Source organism: Astatotilapia calliptera, chromosome 15, assembly GCF_900246225.1.
Source record: "Astatotilapia calliptera chromosome 15, fAstCal1.2, whole genome shotgun sequence".
Lineage (NCBI taxonomy): Eukaryota > Metazoa > Chordata > Actinopteri > Cichliformes > Cichlidae > Astatotilapia > Astatotilapia calliptera.
The window spans coordinates 9118412-9138460 of NC_039316.1; the positions used below are offsets into that span (position 1 = coordinate 9118412).

Consider the following 20049-nt stretch of genomic DNA (forward strand, 5'->3'; position numbering starts at 1 on the left):
TTAGAAAATGTTCTTGCAGAAGAATAGTATTGTGATGTATGTGTTCGGTTTGTTTCCGTTTGTTTATTGACTTCAGTAAATTAAGTAACATTTTTACAGGTGGGGAGATGTAGGTGGACAAATAACATCCACTGGGCGACTGCAGGTAGGTCTTTTGCAGCTTTTTGCACACAATTGTAAAAATTTAGTCTTTTTTAAAAAGGCTTGCCTGTTTGTCATCATCATAATGATTACTACTACTGAGTTAATAGGCTGTAGTTTATAAAGTCAGCTGTTTTCCTCTTGTTGCTTGATGTGTAGACTGGTGTGTTGCGGACCAACTGTGTGGATTGTCTTGACCGGACCAATACTGCCCAGTTCATGGTGGGCAAGTGCGCTCTGGCTTATCAGCTTTACGCACTGGGAATGATTGACAAGCCCAAGCTCCAGTTTGATACTGACTGCGTGAGGTAAAGTTCATATAATTGCCTGAAAATCTAATCCATGCTAAACTTTATCTTTTTCATTTATTTGGAATCCTTTTGGCAGACGCAGTTATTCCAACCTTTTATTCCAAAGTTTGCTGCTCTAAATTCAGTATTCGCAAACATTAGTCAGTAGTGTGTGTCTCTGTCTACTTTTAATTGAAACTGCCACTTAAAGCTCAGTTTTTTCCATCTGAACACAGCATGAGCTACAGTCAGTGCATCAAGGAGAACAAGAATCTGTCACATGCTTGAACTGAAGCGTTCTTACAAGCAACGTGAAAGCTGTTAGAACAGCACATTAACACCACTTAATATGACTCATAACTCTCTAGTAGTTAATCACTGTTGCACACATACAAAGAAACAAGCACAAAATACAGACCCAATCAGTTGAGGTATTTTTAATTACTTTTTTTTTTTAACACCTTTTTTTTCCCAAAAAATAATCCTCCAAAAGTCCACATCACCAAAATAATAAATGAATCACAGTTTTATTTGCCCTTGCGAATTGATGACATTTTTTCTTTTGTGCTGTTCAGGTTGTTTGAGGAGTTGTATGAAGACCATGGAGACACTCTGTCACTGCAGTACGGGGGCTCTCAGCTCGTGCACAGGGTCAAGACTTACCGCAAGATTGCACCCTGGACACAGCACTCCAAAGATATCATGCAAACGCTGTCACGGTACTACAGCAATGCTTTCTCAGGTGTGTTCTACGCTAGTTCCTTCTATCCTCAGCTATGCTCCGTATTAAACAGAATCTACCCTTAGTTATGTTCCAGGTTTCCATAGAAATGGGCTCAACCTGTGCATGCATGTATAGTTTACACTCATGTGAAGTATGAAGAAAACGACACTCTATAATTACATATAAGCAAACATTTCTGCCTTTACTTGAACAGAACATAGGACAAATGTGAATCAGCTCACAAAACGTTTTGTGAGAAAGTTTGGTCACAAGTGAAAATCACTCAAGATAGTTGCCAATCTTCCCAGCAACAGACAACTTAACAAATTCACTTTTAAGCCAGACTGTGTGACTGTGTGACTCAGAGAAACTGCACCAAGTCAAAGAATTGGTGACTGTAAAGCCATATGTTAGCATGTTAAATATCAAAGTTCATGACATCTCAATTCAAAAGAAAATGAACAGGCATGGCTTGTTTGAAAGGGTTGTCGGGGAAAAGTATTGTTTCTCTAAAAAACAAAAATGGCTTATGTTTGCAAAGTTGCATCTGCACCAATCACAAGACTTTTGGAACAATGTGTTTTGGACAGACGAGACCATAATGCCATGTTTGGCAAAATCTAAATAATAATAATAATAATAATGGATTGGATTTATATAGCGCTTTTCAAGGCACCCAAAGCGCTTTACAATACCACTATTCATTCACTCTCACATTCATACACTGGTGGAAGCAAGCTACCGTTTGTAGCCACAGCTGCCCTGGGGCAGACTGACAGAAGCGAGGCTGCCATATCGCGCCATCGGCCCCTCTGGCCAACACCAGTAGGCAAGTAGGGTAAAGTGTCTTGCCCAAGGACACAACGACTAGGACAGAGAGCCCAGGGATCGAACCGGCGACCCTCCGGTTACAGATGCAATTCCCAACCCCCTGAGCCACGGTCGCCCCAAACACCTCATACCAACTGTCAGCACAATGGTGGATGCGAGAAGATTTGGGTCTGTTTTGCAGCAGCAGGACCGAGGCACATTACAGTCATTGAGCCAAACATGAACTCCTTTGCATACTAAGCTATTCTAGAGTCATATATGAGGACATCTGTCTGACAGCTAAAGCTTGGCTAAAATTGGGACATGCAACAGGATAATGATCAGCTTCAAATATACAATTCAGTAGCTAAAAGACTGCAGCAACAAGGTGTCAGTCCAGAACATCAGCGCTGCTGAAATGCTGGGACAAGACCTTGAGAGACCTGCACACAAATAAATGCCTGCAAAGCTCAATGAACTGTGGGAACATGGTAAAGAGAGGTGGGTCAAAATTCCTCAGGAAAAAAAAAGGCAGTTACTTCACATTTACCTTTGCTAAACCCCTTTTTTCTGCGCATGACTGCAGATGAGATTTTTAATATTGTTAATTGCAGATATTTTTTTGATTGCAGCCAATTTGTAGACATGACATAATTACCCAGCAGTTACTGATAAAAGTGGCTTTGCAATGTCCGCAATTTAGATTTTTAATCATTTTAAATGACACCCTAGTGCGTGGTTACAATCAGTGTATCTAGAAATCTTAATGGGTTTACAAAGGTGTTTTCACAGTACACCAGCGAGTGTTCCAGGAGTGAAGAAGAAGACTGTGTACTGTGTCTTAAACCTTGATTAACAGAACTGCACTACTTGACCTACAACATCGACCTTGTTTGTGGTGCTTTGCTCTTGATTTAGTTTTGAGAAATTCAATCAGTAGTTTGTTGCTGAGAGTAGCGTGTATTAAGAATTTTTAAAAAGAAGCCCATATAATCCAGCAGCACAGACAGCCAGAGACCATCACACTCGAACGGGATTCATGAACTGCAAATTGAACAATCCCATGACCTGAATCAGGTAATATGATTAACTACTTGTTGCCACTTAAGAAGACTATATAAGGACAAATTAGCCTAAATGCTTTGTAGTCTGAGCACTGGCTGGTTTGTTCTGTCAACTTGACCCTTTACAAGGGCACAACCATTTTCACAGATTTTCCCGTGGTCATGTTTTCCGTGGTCATGTTTTCCATGCCCTTTTAGACTAGTTTCTGCAAAATTGGAAAAGGGTAATTCCACCCTTGTGTTGCTCAGTAATTTCTAAAAAAAGAACACCCGGTAAATGTTAAAACCATAATCCTTCCATAATAAGTTCTCCTATTAATGGCACTCATATGTGCATATGTATGTTGTATATATTTTTATTATGTATATGGGGAATTAAAATAAATACAGTAGAATAAAATTATAAAATGCTACTTCCTATGAGGTAAATGACATATAATTTTATATCATAGTCAAGCACTGTAACAGCTTCCCCTTGAATCACAGATCAATTTTATACACAGAACCATGTAGTGTAAGCTTCCATATCCTGTGCAGCCTTTTAATTGGTAGATGCAGTGTGACCTCATATGCTTATTAAGACAATTAACAGACATGATGTCAAATTATATTCCTCCTTCCTTTCATTCATAATGGTTGCACGTGTATATTATTTTCAAAGATCACCAGTAACTCGTATCATGTGTGATACACGAGATAAATCTCAGAGAAAAAAACGTAATTGGAGAACAGTCTTGGTGGTGGGCTGTAATAAAACCCAGTTTAGTTTCTAATTACCTAACGTGACTGTTGGGGCAGCATGCACGTGGCTTCGTGCTGTAGTTAGGGAGGGTGAATTAAATGGCACTAAACCAGACAAATGTACAAAGCACGTGCCACATGCTGAGCACACAAACGCTCACAGAGATTATCTAAGCACACACTCATAGCCAAAATGCTGTAGTGCAGTTGTTACAAGAGTTTTTACTGCTATGATGTATGTACAAGTCAGCGTTACTTAGATGTTGATTCATTAACTTAAATCTTTTCAATGCTGCTCACAGTGAAGAGCTGGTGTAGTTTGCCATCATGGTAAAGGAGGCTTAAGTTTGCTTCACATTCACTTTTGAACTGTACTCTCCTGCATTAGGAACCACAGTAATTTATAAACTAACATTTTTTTCTTGTTCTTTTGTTTTTTTTAAACAAGGCACTGTTGACACAAAACTCAAAAGTTTAAATATATAAAATGGTACATGATTAAAAAGATTCAATTTAAAGTATGCACATTATTTGGCTTTCCTCTTCCTGAGCATCTCTGGGCATTAGTAACTTCAAGACTTTTTTTTTTCAAGCAGTATATTTTTTTAAGTCATCTACATCAGTAGTTTTCCAGGCTTCGAAGACTTTCAAGGTTTATCTTTTGCCATTGGCTGCTTTTTCAGTCATTTTGAAAAAGCAACCAATGGCTACCTAGACCAGTTGAGGATGAGTTCAGTCTGTCTATCTACTGTTCACTGAAATGTCATCAGAAACGGTCTTTATGGAAGTTTGGCTGTCAAGAAGCTATTTCTAGGTAAGAGAAATTGGAAGAAAAGGCTCAGCTATGTCAAATTACCCAAGAACTGGATTGGAAATGACTGGCAACTCTTCTGGCAAGAGAGGAGCTTTGAATGTCTTTCAAGAACCCTGGATAAATATTTCTGAAGACTACTTAAAGAAATGACAGGAAAGTTTGCCTAAGAGAGTTCAGATCGTGTATAATCACGTCTCTTGATGAACCAGTTATATCATCATAACCTTTACAGTTTGTTTTACAGTTTTTGGGTTTTTTTGTTTTTTTTAGCTATTCGTGTTTCCATCTCTCTCTTTCAGATGCTGACAGACAAGATGCAATCAACTTGTTCCTCCAAGTTTACCAGCCATCAGAGTTTAAGCCACACCTTTGGGAGCTTCCCACAGACTTCTATCTGCATCATACAAGCACCATGGCCATCCCCCAAGACAGACGGAGGTAACAGATAACCCTAAATACACCAACCAAAAGATTACTGTGCTTGCTTTGCATGAACACAGACTTTATTTCTCTGTCTTCAATATTGAAGTTGTTCATTTAAATGTTGGTGGATTTTTATAGGATTGGGATTGCACACTTTTTGCACATCCAAGTGTGCAAAACGTCCAGCTTTTTCTTGAGCTGGACAAGATTTTCAAAAATTTGATCCTGAAAGTTTAATTATATGCAGCTATATGTTTCCTACTGGGTTGAGCTTTATGCTTTTATACCTGTGTCTATGTGCAAATTGGTATCTTATGCGTGGGTTCTGAAAGTACAGGAATGCTAAACTTAGGGAAGGAGATCCAGAGGAAACACAGGCAAATTAAGAACAAATTTTTAATGTTTCCACAGCATATGTGCAAAAATCAGTGCAAAGTGAGAAAAAACAACACAGAGTTTTGCAACTACACACTTTACTATTAGATTGTAGTTGCTTCAGACTTCAGACTTTGACTGTCAAAAAAGTGACCAATTGTATTTATTTATTTTTGTAGCTTTCACCTGTGAAGCTCTTACACAGTACTTTCTTATGAGAAATAACCTATAAGAGATGCAACCCAAACATTAAATGAGGTATGCTCAAAATTCAGAAATCCAAAACCCCTACAAAGAGGAAAATGTATATATGCTGTAAGATAATCCTAAGAGGGTGATCAGTTTGATATAAATACTCATTAACAGCACAGAGAAAGAATTGAAAGCTGTTTTATTGCTTATCCTATCAATGACTTGAAGAAAGTGTGTGTGTGTGTGTGTGTGTGTGTGTGTGTGTGTGTGTGTGTGTGTGTGTGTGTGTGTGTGTGTGTGTGTGTGTGTGTGTGTGTGTGTGTGTGTGTGTGTGGACAAAATATCCATTAGATTTTAAATACGTTGCCATTTTTTAATGCATATTTTGAGATGTGAGGATCTGGCTGCTCCACGACCATGCTCACTGATCTCATGAAGAACAGTCTTAACACAGTAATTACTCTCCTTGTAATTATCCTAGTGGTAATTTAACACTGGCACTGATGTCTGTAGTATCTGGATATGATATAATTTCTATTGTAAGATCAAATCTGATCTTTAAGATAGAATATAACAGTCGTTGCTGTCAGTTTGTCTCGAGGTAATGTTAGGTTATGCGTTTTATTGGGGAGTCTACGATCGCTTCGGTGAAATCTGAAATCCTTTTATGTGAGATATTGTTAAATATAATTGAATATATGATAAGACAGGGTTACATACTAAGAAAATATCAATAATCTTTTTTCCTTGTATTTCTGTTTATGTGGTTGATTGTTTGTTTTGTGTCTTCTTAGAACCACCATGCAGTACATAAGCATGTCCGTATGACACATGTCTCTATCACCTGTTGTTTGTTCATGCAGGTGTTGTCTGTTCAAGCTGATGTCCTACAAATTTCACAATGTCAGTTTATCAATTGGTCTGTCCTAGTCATGATCCAGTAATGACTGCAATTCACTTCATGTTTTGACCCAGAGTGATTTTGTGCTTGTTATTTATGCGCGTAAGTGTGAGAGTGTATTCACTTTGGTTGCTTCATACTGTCTTCATGCTTACGTAAAAGCAGACCCAATTTTCTTTTTCAGGCCACGAATTTGTGTAGCCACAATGGGCCAAAGTAGCTCAGTCATTATTCCAAGAAATTAGCATGGCTGCAGCTAAATTCAATTCAGCTTCCACACTTTGCGCTTTTCCTCTCAAAGAGGAGTAAGAAGCAAATCGCACGCTAAACCAGATCATCATAAGAGCGTTCGCTCAAATTGCTCACATTGAATAAAAGTCTAGGTGGTCCAGACAGGCCAATTTTCCAAATGTAGGTTAAGTCCCAGAAGAGACTAATTCAGACTTTAGGTTGCGTTCACCTTCTCAAAAGTTTTAATATTTTAATGCTGTGTATTTTATTTGTTTGTAGCTATACACTCTGGTGGTCAGAGGGAGTCCTGTCCTACCTTCCTGTCCCCTATGATGAAGGTATTGTCAATGAATTTAATGGTTTTAATTGTAAGAAACAGAACTATTTATGAAACTGATTTGAACGACCAACCATCAATGGCTTTGTCTGTCATTGCTTACCATATTCCTTAGCCTAGCAGGAACTGTGTATTTGGTTGCAATTATTGTTGGTAAAAAATAAATGCAAAATAACTCTGCAGACCAATCTAGGGATTCAACAAACCTTATACTGATGTTGTAACTGACTTGTTTAAATATACACTATATTGCCAAATCATTGAGATCAGGTCTTCCAAACACTTTCATGGCCACAGGTAGGGCTGTTCGATACAACGATATATATCGGATGACGATATAAAAATGTCTATCGTTTCATTTTGTTTCGTGGTGTCGCAAAATAAACTGTTTACTGCAATATTTTTTTCATCGTTTTGATGGTCACTGTAGTCGCCATATTAATTTCTTAAAGTTCTCTCTTTCTCTTATATTTTATATAACCGCACTACAGACGGACAAGTGTCTGTATTTATGCGTTGTCGTTAGCAACTACGACGATAAAACCATTGCGTGTCCGCTTGTTTGTTTTCCACATAAACCTTTCACAATAAAGCTCAAGATCCTGTTGAGACTTTTCAAAATAAACTGAATCACACTATGCAGAGTATTTACGGATGAGAAGCAAAAAAGAGCCGTCAGGTGCTAAAAAATAAACCTTAGACTCAAACGTTAGAGCAGGCTTTTCCCCACAGCATGCTGTGTAATAAATACAAGGAAAACGGCGCCCGTTACAACTTATGTCTAAAAATATATTGTTTCACACATCAGTTAAAACACTCGACCCAGGTACACGACGCCCAGCTGGAAACGCTTCACGCAAGTCGAGCTGCCCGAGATTCACAGAATTTACAGAAAATGTTAAATTTTTGTGATTTATATCGTTATCGGGACGATAGATATCTTATATCAGGATATGAAATTTTGGTCATATCGCACAACCCTAGCCACAGGTGTAAAAATCAAGCACCTAGGCATGCATTCTGCTTCTACAAATGCTTGTGAAAGAATGGGTTGGTCTCATGAGCTTGTCGAATTCCAGTGGTAATATGATAATGTGTGCAGAAAGTCCCAAGTTCGTTGGGGTGATGAATCTTCTTTAATCTGATGGAGGAGTCTGGGTTTGGTGGTTGCCACAAGAACGTGATCTGCGTGACTCCCTTGTGCAAAGTTAAAATTTTGATGGAGGGGGGATTATGATGTGGGGTTGTGTTTTTTAGGAATTGGGCTCAGTCCCTTAGTTCCAGTGAAAGGAAACTCTTAATGCTTCAAACCAAGACATTTTGGAAAATTTGATGCTCTCAACTTTGTGAGAACAGTTTGGGGATGACCCCTTCCTGTTCAAAGATAGCTGTGTATCACAGTACAAAGCAAGGTCGATTAAAACACTGACTAGCAAGATAGGTGTTGAAGAACTCGAGGTGTCTCGCCTAAACCCAATAGAACACCTTTGGAATAAATTAGAGTGGAGAATCCGAGCCAAGCCTTCTAATCCAACACTAGTGTTTGACCCCACTAATGTGCTTCTGGAAGAATGGCAAAAAATTCCCATAAACACACTCCAAAACCTTGTGGAAGAAGGGTGGGCTAATGTCATATCATATTAAACCCTGTGGATTAAGAATAGGATGTTATTCAATTCACAGGCGTATGATGGCAAATGAGCAAATCCTTTTGGCGATATAGTGTATTTTTGTGTTGAAAGTGTGTGGGTGTAGCGGTTGTAATTGTTATAAATATTAATATTATTTCTGTTCCTGTTTGGATGCAGTTCCCTGTGAGGAAAATATGAATAAGGTCAAAGTGAAGAGAATGAACCAGTTGGACGAGAGTATTGACATTTACACGGAATTCTTCAAACCGTATGAACTTACCTCCTTTGATGACACGTTCTGCATTGCCATGACCAACTCTGCAAGGTGGATATACACATACAAAAGCAATGATTTTGGTAGTGAAACATGTCTCTGATAAACAGTGTGTTCTGAATTTATTAGCTGTTGTTGTTATGCAGGATGTCGACTAATAGCTATTTTCTGATCATAAAGGGAATTTATGCCCAAAACAGTGGGAGCGGATCCAAACCCGTTCACAGTGCGCAAGCCAGAGGAAACGGGAAAATCAGTGCTGGGGTGAGTGTAGTACTACCATGTACACATCAACCTTTGTGTTGTAGCTTTTTATTTATTACATGAAAAATAAATCAGCCCGATGTCACTGTGCCCTCATGCACACAGCTTTGTTTAACCACAAGCAATGTTACACTTTTCCCCTATTTTTTGGTTTCAAAAAACATTTATATGTTAATATATTTTCCAAATAAATATGTATGCACACAGGAAAAAATAGGATAATGCAATTCCTCATGTGCTTTTCATTGTCCCTACATTAGCAAGACCCTTACATATGAAATGCTTATTTTTGATTTGCTGTAGAAATAGAAATTAGAATCTACATGTTTAAGCATGCAATTGAAGTCCATTTGTGTTCTGTGCTTCAGATAGCTTTCCCTGTACAAGCTAATCTACATCCCCAAAAGCTGCTCTGTGTACCTGTTGCCATTTTTCTGAGAATAAGAATTGTGTTTCATTACTCTTATCCTTCATATCTGCTTTTTCTTGCTTGCTTTGCAAGGTTCTCCTCCTAATATTGCGGTCAGGGATAACATTTGCAGAATCCTCTGTATACAGAGATCATGGGCTCAAACTCGTACAGCCTTTGGGAACCATGAAGTCTGTTTCAGTTACATGTTTAGTCACATTTCTGCTGGGAGATGTTGTGGAAGAACATGGTGCCATTTCTGATCTGATGACTCATTAGACATGATAAAAATAATCGGGATTCTGCTGCTTGACTAAACTGTAAAATGTACAATACATGAACGATAGTTGTATGTGTTTATACTGTACATACGTTGATCTGTGTGCATGCGTGTGGATCTTGGCAACAGCAAGAGCAGTAAAGAGGAGACGATTCTCCAGAGGAAGACTGCAGCTAGCGCACCTCCTCCCCCGAGTGAGGAGGCCATATCTAGCACATCAGAGGATGACTCCGAGGAGGACCGTGAGGATGAGGGGACTGTATCTCAACGATCCACACCGATCAAACTGCTAACGGAGTCTGGAGAGAGTAGTCGCACCCAGGAGGTATGAACACACAAACACTGTCCTAACAAGGCAGATTCAAATCCCCAAATATATTAAAGGAAGCTATCAGATTTGAATTTGTGGATCTTATTAAATAAATTAAAAATAATTTCACTTCTGAGTGTAATTGTTTAACAAGTTAATATCCTCTAATAATTCAAGGATATGTTATGTTGTCTAAAGACCTCCCAGCACTTCTCAGTTTATGCTGGGTTGCTAACTGCTTATATTTTAGGCCTCAAATGAATGTTGCGTTCCAGTATGAGTATGTCACCCTGGTTGTGTTCTCTCTCGCCCACCTCCCTTAAGTCTCCCAGAAGAAATTAGTTCTTTGTTTTGGTTTACGTCAGACGGAAGAGCAGACGTCACCTTAATCGGTGTCAGTGATAGAGCTGAGGCTCTAAATAGTGTTTGTTTCTTCTAACGCATTGAAGAAATGAATTGAGATAGTTGCACAGTTTCCTCTCTTGTATTATTGCTTACAAATCTACTGCTGCTACTACTCTGCTTGTCAAAGGAAACAAATCAATCCTGCATAATTCCATTTGTTGTTATTTTGGTTTTTCTGGTTCTGTGCACGTGTATTGTGATAGCGTGTAAACCTTTTTGATGTCCTTGATGGTCCCTTTGGGTGAGAATGTGGGGCATGTGCTTCGGGATTTTTGGCTGCTTTTAGAACATCAGGTGATGAGAGGTCACCAGCGGGTTTCCGGCTTGCCTTAATTTTTTGATGACTGATTCGGTTCTCTTTTTTGGTTTCTTGCCAAGGTAGATTTTATGGTCCAAATCAGCTTTGAAACTCCCTAACACTCACATTAAAAGCCTAAAATCACACTAGAGTTAAAAAAAATAAAATACGAGAGGCAGTGAGGAAGAATTTGTTTACCCAATGATTGCACTGAATTCTTTTGCCTGCAAGTAGTTGTGGCAACCGGCTAGTAACAAGAGGTTGAGTATGTTGCACTTTTGATTGTAAATGGATTTCATGGGTCACCTGGTGGGAGGCTACCTGTCTCCAAAAAGTCAGTCTGACTCAGTTTCAGTTCAGTTCTTTTTTTATTTCAAACATATACATTCACCAACATTTCATAAAATCATTCCATACAGTTGTTTGAAAAGGAGTAGGCAGAAGTATATACTTATTTAGCCCTACCCCCTCAGGTTTACATCCTCATCATCTAAATTTGAACCACAAAAACGTATACAATACCTTCAACTTAGAACATAACATCTCAAAAAAATATTTTCACATGTTCAACTAAAACTATATTTAGATTTGCTAATTTGCAGAAGAAAATAAACATGAGTTTGACTGCTGTCTTGGGTTAATTGCATTTTCTTCATTCTTATACTTATTTAATATTTCTTTTTTGAGTTTTATTTTAAACTGGTTTATATCACTACTGACCTTTATTTCTTCTTTTAACTCATTCCAGAATTTAACTCCCGCTATTGAAATAGACATCCTTTTCAATGTTGTTCTTACTCTTTGTAATTTTAAATTCCACTTCCCTCTAAAATTATACCTCCCTTCTCTTTCTAAGAACCATTTACTTATTTTGATTGGGAGCATCCCTTTCCTTACCTTATATATTATTTGCACTGTTTTAAACTTCACCAGATCCTGGAATTTTATAGCTTGCGTCCTAATAAAGAGTGCATTTGTGTGAGCCCTATACCCCTCCTGATTTATTAGTCTAATGGCCCTTTTCTGCATTATGATTATAGTCTGAATATTACTTTTATATGTATTTTCCCCAAACCTCTACACAATAACTCATGTATGGTAATAGCAAAGCACAATATAACATATACAATATTTTCCTATCCAGAATTTTTTTTACTTTCCCCAAGACAGCAATGCCCCGTGCTAACTTTCCCCTCACATAAGTGATGTGTGATTTCCAACAGGCCTTTTGATCAATGATCACACCAAGAAATTTTATGGCATTAACCCTTTCTAGATATATATTATATCGACACAAATTTCAATGTTAATGTTTTTCTTATAGTTTCCGAATAACATAAATTTTGTTTTATTTAAATTTAAGGACAATTTGTTTCTATCAAACCACTTCTTTAATATCTTTAACTCCTCTGTGATCACCTCCAAAACCTGTTGAAATTCCGCACCTGAACAAAGTATATTGGTATCATCTGCAAAAATTACAAACTTTAGTATCTTCGATACTTTACAAATATCATTTATATACGTAATAAACATTTTCGGACCTAATACTGATCCTTGAGGTACTCCACATTCAATATCCATCAATTTAGATTTAAACTCATTTATTTGTACATATTGCTGTCGATTCATCACATAGCTGTTTATCCAATCCAGTACCACACCCCTGAACCCATATTTTTCCAGTTTGATTTTTAGAATTTCGTGGTCAACAGTATCAAATGCTTTTTTTTAGATCTAGAAAGACTCCAAGTGCGTACTTCTTGTTATCCATACATGCTGTTATTTCTTCCATTAAATCCATCAATGCCAAAACTGTTGATCTATTATTTCTAAACCCATACTGGCAATTTGCCAACAAATCATGTTTAGCCACAAAGCTATCAAATCTTTTTAGAAATAGTTTTTCCAGTATCTTAGAAAACTGGGAGAGTACTGACACTGGTCTATAATTTGTAAAACAATGCTTTTCACCTGATTTATAAATAGGAATAATTTTTGCAACTTTCATTTTTTGTGGAAAAACCCCTTCCTGGAAAGACAAATTAAAAATATATTGTAGTGGTTTTACAATACCATCAATTACTCTCTTTACCGTTACCATATCAATATCATGACAGTCAGTACTCGTTTTACTGCAATCACTCTCAGGCAAATTGGTAACAGTTTGAAAATGATTTGAATTTGTAAACACAAAGACAACACAATTGCAACTCGTCTGCTCAACGCATCTCTTTGCAATATGGAACTCGACTCGGCTGGTTGCCAACAGGTTGTGTTCTAGTTTTATTCCTATATCAAGCAACTGCATTATTATTTGTGGAGGCATTTCTCTTCTCTTTTCAAATCTATGAGAAGACGGTAGTTGTGGTTGTTTCAGTGACTGGTCCCCGTCAGTGAAAAAAACATTTCAAAGTCGATGAAACTCCAAATTCAGTGCACACAGTCGCAATAGCTGTGGTCGTGCTGACGTCTCTAACCACTGTTCCTTAGTGTGACCACAGCATTGATGAATTTAAGGACATTAATCACTTGCAGATACAGTGGGGCAAAAAAGTATTTAGTCAGCCACCGATTGTGCAAGTTCCCCCACCTAAAATGATGACAGAGGTCAGTAATTTGCACCAGAGGTACACTTCAACTGTGAGAGACAGAATGTGAAAAAAAAATCCATGAATCCACATGGTAGGATTTGTAAAGAATTTATTCGTAAATCAGGGTGAAAAATAAGTATTTGGTCAATAACAAAAATACAACCCAATACTTTGTAACATAACCTTTGTTGGCAATAACAGAGGTCAAACGTTTACTATAGGTCTTTACCAGGTTTGCACACACAGTAGCTGGTATTTTGGCCCATTCCTCCATGCAGATCTTCTCGAGAGCAGTGATGTTTTGGGGCTGTCGCCGAGCAACACGGACTTTCAACTCCCGCCACAGATTTTCTATGGGGTCACTGATGGAAGGAGGTTTTGGCTCAAAATCTCACAATACATGGCCCCATTCATTCTGTCCTTAACACGGATCAGTCGTCCTGTCCCCTTGGCAGAAAAACAGCCCCATAGCATGATGTTTCCACCCCCATGCTTCACAGTAGGTATGGTGTTCTTGGGATGCAACTCAGTATTCTTCTTCCTCCAAACACGACGATTTGAGTTGATACCAAAAAGTTCTACTTTGGTTTCATCTGACCACATGGCATTCTCCCAATCCTCTGCTGTATCATCCATGTGCTCTCTGGCAAACTTCAGACGGGCCTGGACATGCACTGGCTTCAGCAGCGGAACACGTCTGGCACTGCGGGATTTGATTCCCTGCCGTTGTAGTGTGTTACTGATGGTGACCTTTGTTACTTTGGTCCCAGCTCTCTGCAGGTCATTCACCAGGTCCCCCCGTGTGGTTCTGGGATCTTTGCTCACCGTTCTCATGATCATTTTGACCCCACGGGATGAGATCTTGCGTGGAGCCCCAGATCGAGGGAGATTATCAGTGGTCTTGTATGTCTTCCATTTTCTGATGATTGCTCCCACAGTTGATTTTTTCACACCAAGCTGCTTGCCTATTGTAGATTCACTCTTCCCAGTCTGGTGCAGGTCTACAATACTTTTCCTGGTGTCCTTCGAAAGCTCTTTGGTCTTGGCCATGGCGGAGTTTGGAGTCTGACTGTTTGAGGCTGTGGACAGGTGTCTTTTACACAGATGATGAGTTCAAACAGGTGCCATTCATACAGGTAACGAGTGGGGGACAGAAAAGCTTCTTACAGAAGACGTTACAGGTCTGTGAGAGCCAGAGATTTTCCTTGTTTGAGGTGACCAAATACTTATATTCCACCCTAATTTACGAATAAATTCTTTACAAATCCTACCATGTGAATTCATGGATTTTTTTTTTTTCACATTCTGTCTCTCACAGTTGAAGTGTACCTCTGGTGCAAATTACTGACCTCTGTCATCATTTTAGGTGGGGGAACTTGCACAATCGGTGGCTGACTAAATACTTTTTTGCCCCACTGTAAGTACTGCGTCGTCCTACCATGTAGCAAGAGAATTTGAGAGTGAGTAGAGCTTGCAGTGGATATTCTTAGAGATACATTCATCCATTCATTTTCTTAACCATGTATCCAACTAAGACTGATGGCAGCTACAGCCTCTCCTGGCTGACACTGGGCAAGATCCATGCATACCAAATTAGGCAGAGCTGTAGATTGCATGTAAGACCTTTTTAGGCCTAAAAGGAATATTTTCATTGAAAAAAATTCTCAATATGCGATTCTGATAAATGCTTTTGCTACTTTCTAAACAGACACATCACTGTATAGTTCATCAAATGCAGTAAAATCTGCGTATGTGTGTAGATATTAGTAACGAACCTTTGTCATGTCCTGTCTATATTGGTATCTGTTTCATGTCCCGGGGGGACTGGATGCACGTTTTGACCCAGATTCCCTATAAGCACAGTGAGACCAAGAAGCACATTAATGAGCACAGGTAGAGTAGGTCAGTGTGTCAACAGGACTGATGCACCAGATAACTACATCCTCTTAAAATGTCTCAGTTTCTAAGAAATTACCTTTGTCATGCATGAAGGAGCCCCCAGTGATGTGTAAACTGTTGGTTTCAGAGTTATTATATTGCCTTTGCTACCGAAGCTGCTCACAGTCATCATGACATGACATGAAAAAAAGACAAAACTAAAACAAACGCTGTTGTGACAGTGATGTACACTGTCTTGTTGGTATATATATATGTATGATTTGTATCACCTTCATGTTTCCAAACCGATATCATGAGCAGCAGCTTTTACAGCTGTGGCTCCAGCAAACATCAGCTGATACTAGAAATTAATTTAAAATAAATTATAACAACAGCTTATCAAGCTTGAACGTGCTGCTGTTGTTGTTTAGCGCAACATCCGCTGGTTTCCTGTTTCTGGCGCAAAGTGGGAGATAAACAAACAAGAGAGACGATCAGCTGATCATTGATCAGTTTCATGATTGAAGTAGCAACAGGAGAGGGAGGGAGGGAGGGAGGGAGAATGAGGGGAGAAGAGGCAGCTGACAGCGTAAAGACAGAATAACTCCAGCTTTGTGTCTTTTTTTCATTCTAGCTGAAGTACGGGACTAATCGCGTTCCTTTTCCCCTCAATACGGATGTATTGTAATTGGTCCAGCCCAGAGTTGATCATAACCAATTGGCTAATCCACCACCTTTTAGGTGCCATTTAGATTAGTTATTGATTTACGAAATCTTCACATTATTCTCAGCCTGGGCTTACTCCTGTTTTATAATTCACTAAAGGTCTTGGCACCTTAGACTGCTCTTGTAGAAAGTCCCAGCTGTCCTTGAGGTCTCATCGGTAGACTCATTACATTTTTTCATGTAATTGTCCTATTTGTGCAGCACAAAGCTTTGAATCTACAACATTGTTCTAACAACAAAAAGAAAAAGCACCTTTGCTTGATTTATCTGGGCAGTGGCACCGAGAAGGAGAAATATCTTGAAGGCATTTGGTCTTCAGAGTTGAAAGCAGAGGCACTCCCTCTTTCTCCATCCATCTATTTCTCCTCCTGATTTATGATGTATTTTCCTTGGGTTTCCTGCCTGTCTTCTCGTGGCCATGAGCAATGAGCTGGTCATGAATATTTTGGGCCGGACAGCTTGCTCACGTGTTGGGCGCACGCAGTCACTCTCGTGCATCTCGTGTCGCTGCCTGCAAGCCTGTCCCCGAGAATGGATTGCCAGGGTGCCAGCACAACACACAACTGTTGAAATATTTAAACATCGGATCATTACTACGTTTACCATGTAATTACACATGCTCATTTGGTATTCCACCTCGATTTGAGCGTGCATGTGCTCGGTAGATTTGCTGTGTGTTGCTGTACAAGCAGATATGCGCCTGCACAACACCCTCGCCTGTGTGCTGCACGTAGGTGTGTATGGTGCGGTTAGTGTTTTGCGAATCCCCGTGTAGTCTTTGAACAGGGCTCTGTGTATTATTGTGATCTTGTGTGTGTTCACAGCTGCTGTTTTCCTGGACATGGTTCTGGTAACACCCTGCGTAATTCTCCCCTCCCTGCAGCTCAGATCAATACAGTTACTGGGAAAATTGAAAGCTTTATGTTGCACATATTACTGCAATGTCAGAAAAGTGAGAGAACGGACTGCGTTCATGCAAATCCTGTATATGCTGTTACATAACAGGCTTTTACCTTTTCCGTAGAGACTATAGGCAGAGTAAAATGTAACAAAACACCCCCACAAATCATATTTTACCTAGAAAATGCTTTTTTATAGGACATTTTGAATAATCAGGAAGGTTATACAGATATATCTGCTAAATCTTGTTAAAATATTGACATGTTAATCTGGTCTAAAACTAGCAGATGTTGGATTGGAACTCAAATTTTGAGAACAAAGATGTTTTACAGGATATGTTTTGTGTTTTCCACTTTTTAATCATTTATTTATCAAGATTAAAACGTGTTGCACAATTCTGCAGCATCTACCATTTCAGCTGTTTCACCTTCCTTTTGATTCCTTTGGCAATTTTCAATTTCTTCAATAAAATAAATTAGCTCGAGCATTGCCTGTTAATGGAGGGTACTCTGTTACAATTTTATTGTTTTTATATTTACACAGCCCCACTTGATAGCAATGATAATCTTAATATGTGTTATATTGTAAAGAAAAGACTACAGACTACAATAAATTAATGATGAGTGTTTATAATTGTATTTTAAGGATTACAGTTCTCTCTAAATTAAAGTTTCTGTTGAGTTTTTTTTTTAATTAAGTGTCACATTTGAAATGCCCCGTTGCCTCACAGTTTAATTCTATTCCGATCAGTCAGCTTGAACCAGTTTGACCTTTTTATTATGATCTCCTGTTTATTATGATTATTATATCCCAACAGACACTGAACACTGTGTGACAGATCCCCAGGAGGGCATGTCCCTAAGCACGAAAGAACATGAAAGCACCTTACCAGACACCAACAATTAAATTACTTTTGAAGTTGCTAAGATTAACCTCCTTGCGCCATCCTAATTACTGAATCTGTTGGGGAGAAGCAGCTGAACCTGATGACCTTGTCTGTATGGTTTTATAGTTATAAGTCGACTAGCTTACTTTTTTTTTTTTTTTTTTTTTTGCGGTCATTTAAAAGCCATGATTAAACATTTATGAAAACTGTTTTTTAAATATTTTTTCTATCTTGTCCACATGCGTAAGTATGTTTTTGTGTCTCTCTTCACATTTTCAGGAGGTTTATCAGCAGCACATGGCAAAGGAGCCTTATGGACTCAATCTGGCTGAGTTTCCCTCTGAAGATGACCTACTCGTTTACCAAAGGTAAATCTGAGCTACTAATTACATACAAGGGATGAAAACTATAACAATATGTAATAACATATATTCAGTAGTCATCATATCACAGATACTGGCCCACAATTTCACTCACGCAATCTCAGCAATATTACTTTAAATTTAAAGATGGCCATCCATCCATCAAAGAATCTGTTGACATAACATTTAAGCAAACTGGGTAATCTTTATTTTTCCCACTCAAAGACCTTTTGCTATACAAAATAGCTTCGTTGCCTGAACTTAATCACCTCTTCCTTCTTTTGACTGCTTCCTTTAGCGGTTGCCACAGTGGATCATCTTCCTTTATCCTCACCCCATCTCTAGCATCCTCCTCTGTCACACCCTCTGTGTGTCCTCTTTTGCAACATCTGAGGTTTTCCTCTTTTTCTACCGCTTGGCAGCTCCATCTTCAACATCCTTTGTACACTATATCTGCTATCCCTCCTCTGCACATGTCTGACCATCTCAGCCTTTTCTCTCTAATTTTGTTACCAAACTGCTCAACCTGAACTGTCTCTCTGACGTACTCGTATCTGATCTCGTCCATCCCGTCACTCCCAGTGAAAAACTTTACATCCTCATTGCCTGAACCTAACCTCGTAATGACAGTGAAAACAAAAAAACAACGCAAATGAAAATAAGACAAAGGCACCAGCACACATCCAAATACTCCCACTGCAGGTGCATCAAGGCGCTGAGTATTTGGAGCTGATGAGAATGCACTTTTTCACACTGAACAAGTGTGTCCTTTTGGACTGTAGTGTAGTGGTGTCGTCGAACTGGAAAGATTGCGTCAGGAATATTATTGTGAAGTGCCAGTCTTGTAAACTGGACATGACAGGAATACAAGGAGAAAAAATTACATTACATTGTCACTTAGAGTTGAGGGGAACAGATTCAATTTTGGTGGTCAAAATATGTGACTTCCAAAGAAATTGTATATTTATAAGATAAATATTAGAAATAATATTTATAATAAAACTTTTGCACATAGCTAGTAAGCCAAAATTAATTGTCTTGCAGTTTCTCAAGAAAGAAATTGTGACCACATTTCAGATTTTTTTTGGGAGGGGGTGAATTGATTTTTGTGGCACTAATGTTTACTGCCCACCTGTTAATTTCATTTAACCTCCCAGGACCTGGCGTCCACATGTGTGGACATCACATTTTGGGATGTCTAGACGAAAATAGTTAATTTTTCTCTACAAGGGCCTGATATCCACTTACGAGGACATTATACTGCCACTGTTAAAACCATACGTGGATCTCATTTGTCTCAGAAACAAAAATTAGGTTAAAAAAAATCTGGTAATTCTTTGTTTTTACATTCATCAGGTCCCAATCAACTCAAATGGCCAAGAAAAATTTAAAATGGATGCCGTGAAAGAGTTCAGGTCTTAGGAGGCTAATGTTTATATTAAAAGATTGAGCTGCAAATCTGGACTGCGTAATGAAATGAAAATGTTTCCATTAGTCCATTAATGCTTCAGTCACACTAAGAAAAACTGTGGTTGGAGATACAATTATTGCTATTTGGAGTCTCTTTGCCTCTGAAATGTTTTTTTTTCTTCAAAGTTTTGGTGCATCAAGACAGCAATAAAATGCCAATAAGACAGAGAGACTATTCTGTCATTCTGCTATCAGTTTGCAAGTGAAAGGGGTCATGTTTGCATCTGCAGTCTGCGAGTTACTGAATTCCTCAACAAATAGTGATGTAGTTGCTGTAGGATGGCGATTTAACTGTAAAAAGACTTAAGTGCTCGGCAGC

General features: G+C 38.6%; 1 protein-coding gene across 6 annotated transcripts in view; it reads left to right on the forward strand.

The window, feature by feature from the left end:
• The window catches only part of fig4a (FIG4 phosphoinositide 5-phosphatase a), a 56175-nt gene that overhangs the window by 26091 nt on the left and 10035 nt on the right, over positions 1-20049 (forward strand). For all 6 annotated transcript variants that reach the window (XM_026193893.1, XM_026193894.1, XM_026193896.1 and 3 more), the window contains exons 14-22: positions 100-145; positions 301-449; positions 1007-1173; positions 4884-5022; positions 6986-7044; positions 8852-8999; positions 9129-9212; positions 10031-10226; positions 18178-18266. In XM_026193893.1, the coding sequence (XP_026049678.1) occupies positions 100-145; positions 301-449; positions 1007-1173; positions 4884-5022; positions 6986-7044; positions 8852-8999; positions 9129-9212; positions 10031-10226; positions 18178-18266 (1077 nt within the window). The remainder of the gene's footprint in view (positions 1-99; positions 146-300; positions 450-1006; positions 1174-4883; positions 5023-6985; positions 7045-8851; positions 9000-9128; positions 9213-10030; positions 10227-18177; positions 18267-20049) is intronic.